General features: G+C 33.6%; 2 protein-coding genes across 4 annotated transcripts; both read right to left on the reverse strand.

Moving 5' to 3' along the window:
* Positions 1-2,195: 2,195 nt before the first annotated feature.
* On the reverse strand, positions 2,196-3,164 carry LOC107914394 (ethylene-responsive transcription factor TINY). Its single transcript, XM_016843294.2, has one exon. The coding sequence runs from the start codon at positions 2,944-2,946 to the stop codon at positions 2,398-2,400; it is 549 nt and encodes a 182-aa protein (XP_016698783.2). The 5' UTR covers positions 2,947-3,164; the 3' UTR covers positions 2,196-2,397.
* A 704-nt stretch (positions 3,165-3,868) lies between these two features.
* On the reverse strand, positions 3,869-8,336 carry LOC121222274 (uncharacterized). 3 transcript variants are annotated; one of them, XM_041102557.1, is made up of 14 exons: positions 8,167-8,336; positions 8,009-8,074; positions 7,878-7,931; positions 7,674-7,745; positions 7,338-7,439; positions 6,908-6,982; positions 6,714-6,817; positions 6,526-6,607; positions 5,947-6,039; positions 5,346-5,410; positions 5,117-5,129; positions 4,943-5,023; positions 4,441-4,549; positions 3,869-4,351 (listed from the first exon to the last, which is right to left on the reverse strand). In XM_041102557.1, exons 1-14 carry the CDS (start codon positions 8,287-8,289, stop codon positions 4,254-4,256), a joined length of 1,137 nt encoding a protein of 378 aa, XP_040958491.1. In that variant the 5' UTR covers positions 8,290-8,336; the 3' UTR covers positions 3,869-4,253. The 3 variants fall into 3 exon arrangements, with proteins under 3 accessions (XP_040958491.1, XP_040958490.1, XP_040958492.1); XM_041102556.1 differs by having other exon boundaries at positions 7,674-7,798; positions 7,878-7,938; positions 8,167-8,330; XM_041102558.1 differs by lacking the exon at positions 8,167-8,336 and having other exon boundaries at positions 7,878-7,938; positions 8,009-8,080.
* Between the last annotated feature and the right edge of the window lie 4,870 nt (positions 8,337-13,206).

Here is a 13,206-nt window from a genome sequence, read left to right on the forward strand (position 1 = left end):
ACTTGATATCTGACAATCTGATAATGAACAACTTGCGACCATACGTATGTTTGTTATATTTGAACCTAAGTAAGTAGGATCTATCAGAACGTAATGTGTCATTGTCAAATGTATGTGAATTATCTAGGTACGATATGTATTCTGTTAAGTTTGTTGGTACGCCTTTACATGACTCTGTTGCTTAAGAACATATAACATCTGAATATGTTGAATTGATTGGTATTGATTCTGATTTATAACCATGCATGTGACTTCATGGCAAATTTGATATTATTTGTCAAGTTTCAATAAATCTGCTTTATAACGCATAGACTCCCATGCCTACTAACTCTATTACTATACGATAGCATGACTTACATGCTTATAACTCTGCTTCTGTATATGCATGCCATGACACATTGTATGGGACTTAGGATGATGTGAGAGGAGGAAATTTTTGGCAGTTTGATTATTTGTATTATCTGGTGGTCTATCCACGTTTTTGTTCTGGCAACTTGGCTGCAATTTAGTGGCTTGACCACATGTATCTGATCTGACAATTTTAACTACAAAATTCTAGTGGCACTGTCCACCGTTATTTGTTGGTGTGATTTGGTTGGACAACTATTTTGGTGTGTAGTAGAGTTGGATAGGATGTTTCCTAATAAATATGCATTCTGATTGGTTTTGAAAAATACTGCATCTGCATAAACATACATCCTTTGTGTAGTTCTGTTCAATTCTGTTCTGTTCCGTTCTGCTTGCTCTATTCTATTTTGTCATGTTCTACTCTGTCCTGTTCTGGTGGGTTTGTGTTGTTCTATTATACTAGCATGATAGCAACCTCTGTGATACTCTGGTCTGTTCCATTTTGGTTTTATACTCATTATTAAGTCCTCTGATTTATATACTATGTTTTGTTAATTGTAATTGATGTTGGTTATACATTGGGCTTTATAGCTCACCTTTTCGTTTTATCTTTGTATGTTCAGGTAAGTCTCTAACTTAGGACTGGATGGTGTGTGGGAGCTTGGATTGTTTTGCAGTAATGTAAAAATGCTTTTGATCTTTTGGGTTTGTAGTATGTTTCTGAGCTCGTCTTGGTTTTTGTTAAATTCGTCAGTAGTTAATAATTTTTTAATGCGAAACTATAAAACTACTCAAGTCGACAAAACGAATTTCCATTTTCAACGTTAAACTTTGAAAAGATTTTCTGTCACGAATCAAGTAAAATTTTGAATGTTTTCTAAATAAGCTGAAATCAATTTTCAATTTGTTGGTGTAATTCATCCAAATTCACTTAAACTTCTAGGTGGGATTTAGGGTATTACATAGAGTTATCGCAAAATAAGAATAAACCAATCCGGAAAATGAAGAAAAAAATTTACAAACCATTTAAGCAAAAGACAATTATTGAGAAAAAAAAAAAGATAACCCAAGGAAAACATGATATATTACAAATTAATATGCAAAAAGAAGAAAAGAAAAGAAAGAGAAATAATAAATCTTTCTTGAGCCAAAAGAAAAAGAAAAAACATATATAGGAAGATGGAAGTAAATAAGCAAAAAAAGAAAAACTAAACGCAAACATCGAAAGATTTTCGACTCATGTTGTTCAGACAGGTGTCATGTGAGAGCAGGGACTTATCAAGGAAAGAAAAGCATGAAATAGAGATGGCTGAAATTGGGGAGCTCCAAAACACGCATTAAAATTTAAGAAATTTTGGTACGAGTTCTTGAAGATTAGAAATCAAGTTTAAGAGCTGAAACTGAGATATGAGGTTGGGCTTTGAGCGTTTAGGTTGAAATTGGAAATTAGATTTTATTTATTTATAATTTTACAATAATTAAAATATATAGAGAGAATGGGGTTGAAGCTAAAAATCTTTGTCAAAAGCTCAACCCAAATAACAACCGAGTTCAATTTTAAGTCTAAGCAGAGAACTTCTAATGTCATATCCACCTCCCTAATCTCAATATCATCCTTCTCTACGGTTTCATTGCCCATGTTTGCATCCATCAGCTTGTCCCTAAAAGAAAAAGGCTTCTCAGTTTGATGCATCTGAGAATTTCGACCTTCATCACCCCATCTTCTTCCCTGAATTGCACTTTCTTGGTGGCTCTACCACCATTGGGTGGAGGACCATTCCCTATTGAGAGCTTCTGCTTCTTTGGGTATTTTTCAATTATTGAATTTAAAGGATTGGCTAAAGACGTTTTCATCCTCAAATCAGTTTATTAATGAAGATCAACTTCTCCTAACATCGCTAATTATGCCTTGCAAACATAGGGACTTAATAAAAAGTTAAATAAAGTAAGCTAAACCATGGTCCATGCAGGCTAACAAGCAAAGACCCTAAGCCTAAGGTAAGAAGATATCAAATAATATATAGAATAGAAAATCATTATTATATATATTTACAACTCAAAGCAGGAAGTGAAGAAATGATGATCATCCTCCATGAAAGACAACAGCTCTCCCTCCATTGAATCAAACCTCAACGGACTTGCTTTCACTTCCTCAAACGCCGCCATCCCCACAGCATCCCACCACCCGAAGCTTTCCGGACCCTCCTCATCTTTTACCCTGCCCACCGATTCCTGCAAAGCCGCTTTGGCCGCCGCGGATTGTATATCCCTCCTCGAGCAAGACTCTGGCCGGGGAAGTGACCCCACTAACTCCGGGAAGTTGAGGATAGCAGAGTCGCCTTTCAAGAAGAAAGCTGCCGAGTCATATGCCCGAGCTGCCATCTCCGGTGACCCAAACGACCCCAGCCATATCCGTGTCTTTTGACCCGGTAACCGTATCTCGGAGACGTAACGCCCCCACCTCCTCTTACGTACCCCGCGAAACGGGGAGTGGTTGTCTTGGCGGGTGCGTTTCTTGGCGACACGGGGTGGGTTGGGCTGGGGTTGGGCGGGCGTTTGTGACGGAAACTCGCAAGGCTCTTTCTCATTTAGGGACATGAAAGAATGGGAATCTATATATTATTGAAGTTGCCGTAATTTGTTTGGTTAGTACAAAAATGCAGGTAAGTCTCCAACATATAAATAGCAGACAGTTTGGAGTGTAAAGAGATAAGGAAGGAAAGTGTAGTGGCACCCCCCAATATTACACTACACTATACTACTTAAATGCTTAATTTTTATTATTATAATAATAAAATGCCTAAAAACAAAGTACGATTAAGGGATGATAGCTGGCATTTTGTTTGCATCCATGCAGCAGATGTTATTACATCAACTCCTCCAAATTTACATAACTGCCCCTTTCCATTCGTCTAGAAAAAATATAAATTATTTTTTAAATCGCAATTTATTTTTATAATATAAACCTCAATTCTTGATAACTCTCTCCTTTTTCATCATTAATTTTTTTTTTAATTTGTAAAGGTGTACGCTGAAAACATACTATACTTCCTTACAAACAATCTCAAAAAATTAAATTATTTATTCTAATATTTTACTATACTTCTATAAAACTTCTCAACCCTTAATCAGTCTAAAACCTATTTTAACAGTATACCAAATAATTTTCATATATCAAAACAGAAGAAAAAAATATTAATTGAATGAATTATATAAAAGCTTTATATATTTTCCACAAACTAAATCGGTTGACCTAATAAGTTGATAAAAAAATCAATCGAAATCGGTACAACTAACAGTTAAATCAACACCTTGGTTCTTCACGTAAATACGGTGGTTATGGAAGTGAAAAATCAAGAACGAGGGAGGGGGGGGGGAATGGACAAAACGGTAATTTTGGACGTAAAACGAGTTGTCGCCAAATATAGAAGGATAATGATAATGATAAATAATAGAAACGCGTTTAACCAGCTGTATGTCGCCAATCTGGCAATGCAATTGAATAAGGAAAAACTGTCAGTTTCAGACAAACAGAGTACATTCTGACTATAAAAGAAAATTGTTTTAAAAAATCCAACCTCGATTTTCATCTTACTATTAAGTTTGATTTGAGATAATAACAGTGTACCCAACGGAACCAAAAACCTTGTACCACATGTCAGCCCACTCAGCACAAACCCATGTTCCTTGTATTTCAGTGAAGCATACATGACACCGTATATGTATACTTTAAAAGAAAAACCAGTGTCAGGATCAACATATTACTGCAACTATAACAGGTTTTCAAGGAAATGTATAGTGCCAAATCCACCATCCAAGCTAGAGTTAGAAACGGGAAGGGTATACTATTCTCCTGAAACTAGAGGCTTCTTATATCAAATTAGATCATTCAACCCCTAAGCTGTTCATTCAGTATTTAGACAGTTTGATCGATAAAGATCCTCGTTTACGATCACAGGTGGAATACTCCATGTTCCAAGGGGGTGTCCTGAAACCTTGCCACCTGAAATTTCCACAACTAATACCTAAATGCATCCATCTAGAACAACGATGGTGAACTTCCATATCAAAATTTAAATGTCTGCAAATTACCTTCTTTAGTGGCTTCTTCGCATCTTCTCTGGTATTTCGAGGACAACTGAGGATCCAAAGTTTTCAATAAATTGTCATACCTCTCTTCAGCATCTGTTATGTATTTTGCCTGAATTGTCAATGGAAAAGAGAAGAACCATCTGACATAAGAGTTCGTATGGGAGCTGGATTACGAGAATCACTCATAAGATGAATCAGGTGGAGACTAAAAGTAATTTTAAGCAAATGTTACTTGGAATCGGGTGTGAGTATCCGACACTAGTATATTCCAAGATTTCCATGTATTTGGAGGACCTTAAAAGGATCTTATACCCATACTATTCAGACAGAGATACTTCAAGGATTAGATTTTAGAAACAAGGAGAAAATAGGAAGGAATGGATCCATATGTTTAACATCACACTTCAGACCTAGGTTCCATGTAATCGAAGCAATAAGCTCACCACTCAAAACTCAAACCCTACTAATTTCTTTCACAGAATGACTTCAATCTGATACTCACCAACATAGCTGGGGCAGCTGCAGGTCCATATATTTTGACAAACATGCGCAAAATATTGAAATTATTTTCTAATACGTCATCCTGCAGCGTAGCCACAAAAACAATAAAAGAATATGACATATAAACTGAACCATAGAATCAGAACAATTAGAAAGCATCAAAGTACGGAAGTACCTCATAGTCAAACCTGGAGCATTATTATATCATCTGGGAGTTGAGTATATAATTGACACCATGCTTACAGCATATTATAACAAAAATGAATGAGAACATCAGTTATCCAAAAAAAGGAATGAGATTGAAATCAGTTTATCATTCTGTGTATTTGAAAGTGCCTATACCACTGAAACTGTCCACTTAAATCTAAGCTAAAATCAGAAAACACGGGAAAAAAAACACTTACAGATCATCTGATATTTCTACGAGGAATTCAGAGACTGACAGGAATTCCATGTGCAAGTCATTAACCTTTACAACAACTTCGAAGAAAATGCATTTAGCCTTGTTAATCTAAGTTACCAGAAACAAAATATAGAATGCAAGATATATCATAATAAAAACATAAAGGCGATGGATACATTTTGATAATGTCTTGTAATGTATGAATGCAAATGCAGACTGCATAACATTTATAAGCAGATATAAAATTTCAGTTCTGCTTGTTGTTTAAAGATTGAAACTGAAGATTAACAATATCACAATTACAGTAAAGCAGAAACTGTAAGCAAGAATCATTGTATGTACTTCCAAAAAACTTGATGAAAACCAACATAGCAAATCACGGCATCATGGAGTTGTCATTTTATTAAGTCAGAAAGAATTATGTAGTGCTTTAGACATTTCCTTTTCCTTCCCCTTCTATCAAAACCCTTAAATAGTGCTTCAAACTTGCATCCAAAATAGAATGTTAGAATGCCAGCATGGTTCAAAAAATCAAACAGATGTATGTACATGCAGAAACATGCAAAAGATACAAACGTATAAATAGGCTAACAGCAAATTACCTCTTGACCTCTTAACTGATACAGAAGAAGATTCAACACCCGATAGTCAAATGACTTTAGATGAATTGCCCTCATAACATCTTTAATAGAGATCTGGAGAAGCAAACATTTAATACATAAACATTTTTTGTGCATTTCCTCCTAGTAGTACAAGTCTTTTAAACCCTTTCCCCTTGAAGGATATTATTCTTTTATCCATTCATTACTTGAGCACATCTCATAGAACTAGATGCTATTTATTAAAATGTTACCCATTTCTAATATATATGTAGAGCCTCAAGCAAGGTTTGCAGCCTTGATATCTATATGTCAAAACCATCCATAGTTCATAAGCATGAGGAGAAACTTTGCTCAACAAGGCAGTGCTAAGATCAAAGATCTATTCACTCAATACCATTAGGTAGACCATTATTCCCTTTTCTGTTTAGGCAGAAAAATAAGAAAAGCAGTAGTCATCTACTTTTTGTGCGGAAAATCAGTACTAGGTAGAGAAAATTCTTTCTTAATTCTTTAGAAATAGTAAAAGTTAAAATATAATTAATTTGAGCAAAGCAGCAAGAATTAAGGAGGTATATCTACCTCCATTTTGTGTGTTAGTGCACGACATAGCTTTCTTTCCAATGCCCAGTACTCCTCTCCAGACCTAAATTCTTCTCTGATCCTAAATCCATTGCCAAAAAGAAGTCAACCAAATAAGTTTCTGTCTCTCCCCCCTTCTTTCCCAGAAAGGAAATAACAAGCAATATAGATGTACGAAAAAAAGTTACCTGTCATTAAGGAGTCCCCGGAGTTCAAGTACATTTAAAAGTGGTCTGAATGGATCCTTTTCTAACATGTTCGCAAATGTTTCAGCCCAACACTGATAGTTCATCTGTACTAGACAAAAAAATTCATGGGCCAGTGGAAGTTGATCATTAGAAGATTAACCACTGAAATAGTTCTTGAAATATCTCAGTATCACCTTCTCAAATTCTTTTGCTAGAGAAGTGTCTCCTTCTGTTGGTATAGAGAGTATCTTCTCATTCAAACCATCTAACTGCATATTATAAAAAAAAAAGTACTGAGGAAACAAGGTTACAAGAGAATTCATCGTTAACTTCTAGAATGTCCTTTACACTGAAGTAAAACAAATTTACTTTGCAAAGACAAGAATGGAAGGAATGGAAGCCAAGGCAAAGCTCATTCCTTCTTGGAGAGAAAATTAATGTCATAACGGAAGTTTACAAGAGAGAGAAAATTCGCCCAATTCCAACTTCAACTTCTCAACACCATTGCATTGAAAGCGATAAGACTAGCACCAACAAATATATTGAAATTTATGCAATATTCTTGCATTGAATGTAAAGATTACTTGTAAAAATAACAACATTTCTTTGGATAACGATTATTACCTGATAAATATAACTTTCAGTGAATGCAAGAACAGGGAAATATTTAAATATCATAAGTGGGCTGTCTATGTCCACTCCATGAAACATAAAATAAGATCTGCACTGCAAACACAATCATAACATCACTAATTGGGATAATTATATAGAACGCATTTGTCAAAAGCATAGGTAAAATTTTCTCCCATGCTCAATGCCACACCTATGCGTTCGTTCGTTCATTCATTACTAACATTATTAATGCATCCCATTATCATTTGCGCCAATAGTGAAGTTGCAGATAGTGATATAAAACTAAGTGACTTAAAAGACCAATTTATTGTGTTTTTGTGTGCTTACAAAATCCTCAAGTGTAGAATTTGCTCGTTCCATTGCTTCCAGTCCCACCATTGCTACCTCCTCGTGGTTTATCTGCAATGGGAGGCAATCCTTTTTACCGGACGGATCATTAACCTCTTGATAATCTGCAATATATATATTTAAAGTCCAGAACTTCACAAACCAACCAAAATAAATATATATAAAAATAGAAATCAGGTTGACCTCTTTCATCAGTTTCAAAACGAATCCATTGTGATGCTTCTTCCAGAAAGCTGACTGAAATCTGCAATTGTTAGAACCATTAGCGTAAAAAAGGGGGAAATTAACCATTAATGGGAAATGGGAAGGCTTACTTTTGGTAAATATTCAGAAAGTAAACGGAATTTCATGTCAAGATTGAGTTCGCCGCATGGTTGTAACTGGAAATCCAAGTTAATTAGTAATCAGACAAATTAAGTTAAAATGTGAAGAAAAAGAACAGAAAAAGGGGAAAAAAAAGCAAAGGGATTACTAAGAGAAGGATGAGATTGGCGATGAAGCGATTTGAATCGAGAGTTGAAGAGGGAACGAAGTTATGAGATTGCATAAATGTAAGAGTTGTGTGGAGTTGTTCAAGCTTCCTCAGTTCCTCCATTTCTTCTTTTCTTGTTTCTTTGCTCTACATTTCAGTCTTCTACAAAATTTTCATAGCCCTTTTATTAGTGGAACGACAGCGTTTTCACTATATTTTAATTTGAGTAAATTCCATTGTATCTCACTCAACTATTGGAGACGGTTTTCTTTTTTCTCTCAGCCTCAGCTGGGTGCTTCCGTTACTGTACAACAATATATTTAACCTTTAATATTTAAATATAATATTATTTTAATTTTAATTTTAAAAATTTTAACCCTTACATTTAACATTATTAATACTAATTCTAAAAACATTCAGAAAATTATATAAAATTTTCAAAATAAAAAGAAATTTAAAGAAATCAAAATATTATAATAAATTTATAAAATAATTAAAAATTTAGAAATATACAAATAATTTTAAAATACATAAATAATTTAAATAATTTATTTATTTTTATTAATTTATTATATGCATTAGTAGGAGACCTTGCGAGTTCATTTGGTACTTGAGAGTTAGTTTAGAGTTTTGAAGTTATGGTTTAGTGTTTGCTTTTAAAATTTAGGAAAATAGGCTTAAATTTGTCCTGGATAAGACCTAATTTTTCAGTATTTTGAAAGAGTCATTGAGTCTAAGAAAAATTATCCAAGCTTTATAGTTTAATCAACACATGACCTTGAGATTCTGAGTTTGAGGAAATGGGTTATGTTTTCTCGATGGCACGAACAAGATTTTTGGTGGGTTTGTTTGAGTGTGGGACTAATAAAAATTACCAAATTTTTTAATGTTAGGATTTAGGAGAATGAGTTAGGTTAATGTGCGAAAAAAACAAGATTTTTCATGATTGTGTTTGTTGTAGTGATCAAGGAAAGCTCTTCAGTTTCAAGTGCTTTTCCTTGTGTGGATCTTATTTCAATGGGAACTTGATCAGTTGATCCGCCTACACGTCTTGCTTTTACTGCTATATCGGGAGTTACTCCACGTATTGCTTGACGTAAAACATATAGTGGATTTGTTTCTGTCTTTTGTTGAATCTTTTTCAAGGCTTGATAGATAATTTGATAAGCCAATGATTTTTTCCGTGTTTCAAAATACGGTTAACCAACATGTTAACTAATCAATTACGATAAATTGGATCGAATTTTGTAGTTTTTTCTTCTGCAGTACCTTGACGTGACATGAGCGTGAAAGAGGTTCAAGAATCCATTTTCTTTTTATAAGGGCTAAAATAATTTATTTTGGCTTTTGACCCCATATTGTAGGGTGGATCTCGAAAGATATGAAAGATCTCCCTCCAAGCTGTAAATACGACTTTCATCGAACTAATGACTTCCACCATGTCAAGGGAACACCCTACCGCTGAGTTATATCCTTTCCCTGCCCCCATCAAGAAACAGAAATGACTAATCCTAAATCAAAGGATCGAGAAACTCAACAACGCCACTATTCTTGAACAACTTGGAGCCAGGCTTTCTTTTCGCACTATTACGGATACGAAAATAATGGAAAAAAGTTGGATTTATTTGTCAACTGCTCCTATCTGAAATAGGATTGACTACGGATTCGAGCCATATACACATGGTTTCATAAAATCGTACGATTCTCCCGATCTAAATCAAGCAGGTTTTATATGAAGAAGGTTTGCCTCAGCATGTTCTATTCGATACGAATAGGAGAAGCAATATTCTTTAAAAAATAGAGAAATCAGAACCAAGTCAAAATGATAAGGATCAACCCCTTCTTCTTACGCCAAAGATCTTACCATTTCTGAAGGAACTGGAGTTACATCTCTTTTCCAAATGACCCAATACCACATCTTTTTGCTATGATTTCATTTCCTTTTTTATTTTAATTTAATTCCTTTTTCTTTCATTTTATCCGCCAAATATTCAATGTATTTCTCATATTCTTTGATTGATTAATAGTTTGAAATCATTCTTATTTTTATTTCGAATTTGTAAATAAAAAGGATTTATGATTATGATATAGGTGGTAATCATAAATGTATTACCAATTGGGTTTTTTTCTAAACGGAGCCTGGATGCTTCATTTTTTCGATCCAACCAAGCCAACCATAAATCATTCAAATTGAAAATATTAATTTGGATACCCTCCAAAAAATGAAATGGATCTCCAATTGCACTTCATTACACTTCGCGCTACAAATTTTTGATAATTCAATCAATCTTTTTTGGGCAAAACAGAGGATATCTCGATCGGGCGAGAGAACAGGAGAATCCCATATGACCCAATATATTTGACAAGTTGCATTATACATCAACCCAAACTGCATCTTCCTCTCCCGAATTTCGAAAATGAACTTTTGGAACACCAATAGGCATTAAAGGAAAGAAAAATAATTAAATATTATATTTCACTTTGACTGGAAGCGTAATAATGGTCTTAATAATATTGGCCTCATATTTTATTGAGCCAATTTTATTGATAAAAAAATAGAGAGAAAAAAAATCAAGTGAATAAATGAAGTAATTGCATTTAAACATTTACAAAACAACATAAAATAACAAATAAAATAACATATAACATATAAAAAGAGAAAATATTACTAATAATTAATAAAAAAATGAATTCTTTTTTTTTCATTGTATTTTTCGTAGTCTTTTTTTATATTCTTTATTCTTTTTTCAACTCTCAACATTTATATTTGTTAGGATCGTCCCGATTAAGCAACAAACAAGTAAAATAGTAGAAGAAATTGAGAAGATGAACACACAAATTTAACGTGGAAAAACCCCTCCAAAGAGGATAAAAAACCACGGGCAAATATAATTTTACTATAATGGCAAAAGAATGAAGAGTACAAAAGATGGAGATAAAACTAAACCCCAAAAACTCGAAAAATAAAGAACCCTCAAAACGTAAACACAAAATTCTCTGAATGAGTTATGAGTTCTAATCTAATGGGTATACTTTCTAAGATTGTAAAAGAGCCTATTTATAGGCTAAATTAGTAAGTCAAATAAACTATACTAATAAATGCTAAATATATTATACTAATAAATACTAAATCTTCTAGAAAGAAAATATATTTTTGTTTAACTTGACTTGCAAGCAATCTCTTAGAATTTGGGTCACACAACTCTAACAATCTCCACCTTGACACAAATTCTTTCAACGCCATTTTTGCCAAAACCCGCCATGGGCCTATCTTGAACTATGCAGGGAGTTAACTGAGTCGAATCTATGCTTAGAAGCTGGAAGACTTCTAGCCTTCGACTTGTGCACTGCCAAATCAAAACTAACCCGGGTCTGATTTTCACGAACACAGTGCCTTAACTTTTCAAAACCTACATCCAAAAGAGAACCTCTCTTCAATGAAAAGGTCATACCTTTTTCCCTCCTATGACCAAGTTGCCTCATCTCCAAACAAGTTGACTTTGACTCCGTAACGGACGAGGGAAGTTTGATTTCACCGGTCACTGTAGAACCTTCCAGAATATAAAGATTGCCCGTTTTTTTACCTTTTAACAAAACGAGAGCTCCACGAGGTACTTTAATGTCACTCGACTCGATGTTAATTCTGCATCCTTTCAAGTCTAAAATACTCAAGGAGATGAGATTCTTTCGTAAATTAGGTACATACCTGACATCTGAGAGTGTCTTAATCGTCCCATCGTGCATCCTAATTTTAACAGTACCAATACCGATTATTTTACTAGATGAATCGTTTCCCATGTGCACAACTCCACCTTCAATTGAACTGCATGTGGAGAACCATTCACTATTGGGACACATGTGAAAAGAACATCTTAAATCTAGGTTCCACTCAGATGTAAGTTTGGAGTTATCTCTCGTTGACACTAATTTGTATCTACATATTCTAATTTTTTTCGGGTTGCTAACTCAACGGTAGAGTACTTAGCTTTTAAGTGTGACTAGCATCTTTTACACATTTGTATGAAGAAAGGGATTCGCTCAGACTATCAGTAGAGTTTGTAAGACCACGACTGATCCCAAAAGGAGTGGATGGAAAAAAGAGCATGTCGTAGCAATGGAGAATTCTAAGAATCTTTTTTTTTCCGGATCATTCCAAAAAAAATCGTTTTTGAATTTTTGGTGCGGAACAAAAAAAATGAACAAATATAATTCAAACTGGAGAGCTTAACAATGAACACAATCATGAAAAATCAACTTGATTACACTGTAACGAAAAATATATTTGTTCATTGAACACAATCATGATGGTGTTTTTTATACAATTTAACAATTACACTATAACGGAGGATAGTGGAAAAGGTTTACAAACACAAGTATCGAACCTTGAATCTCATGCCAATCAACTTGAAACCCACACAAGTTTGCAACTAAGTTAATAGCTTGATTGGCATAAATTGCATAGTTGATTTCATATTAAAATAAAAATATAATATTATAACGACAATATAAAATTATTTTAAGTTGTTTATATTTAAAATTTTAATAAGAGAAATACATATTAAATATTAAATAAAAATTTTAAAAATAATATTAGTGTATTTAAATTATCGTAAGTGAACTAGTTATAAATTTAAGTAAAATTTGAGATTTAGGAAACAAAATTTGGATAATCATGCATAATATTTATACAATACATAAACTTGATGATACCCAACCAATCAACATATTTAATGTTGAGTAATATAATTAGTTAAGTAATGAATAAATGTAAAATAATATTGTGTTAATATGAATATTATTGTGATGTGAAATATAACTCTAGAGTTATCACAAACAATTAATTCACTCTAAAGACTTGAAATATAACTCTTTTCAATAGTTATCACACCTCCAAACTTGAATTATTGCTTGTCCTCAAGCAAAACATGTATAAGTATGCATGAATGCATGAATTTGCCAAAACACACAGTTACCATATATATACTGGTAAACCATTTGCCATATATTCTATACTTCCATTCTCAGTAGTCTTCTACTAAA

Source organism: Gossypium hirsutum, chromosome D10, assembly GCF_007990345.1.
Source record: "Gossypium hirsutum isolate 1008001.06 chromosome D10, Gossypium_hirsutum_v2.1, whole genome shotgun sequence".
NCBI lineage: Eukaryota > Viridiplantae > Streptophyta > Magnoliopsida > Malvales > Malvaceae > Gossypium > Gossypium hirsutum.

Coding starts and splice junctions, on each gene's coding strand:
- LOC107914394 (XM_016843294.2), bottom strand. CDS start 2,946: ATGTCCCTAAATGAGAAAGAGCCTTGCGAGTTTCCGTCACAAACGCCC.
- LOC121222274 (XM_041102556.1), bottom strand. CDS start 8,289: ATGGAGGAACTGAGGAAGCTTGAACAACTCCACACAACTCTTACATTT. Junction 6,818..6,907: donor TAGCAAAAGAATTTGAGAAG/GTGATACTGAGA, acceptor TGTCTAGTACAG/ATGAACTATCAGTGTTGGGC. Junction 6,608..6,713: donor CGGGGACTCCTTAATGACAG/GTAACTTTTTTT, acceptor CAATGGATTTAG/GATCAGAGAAGAATTTAGGT.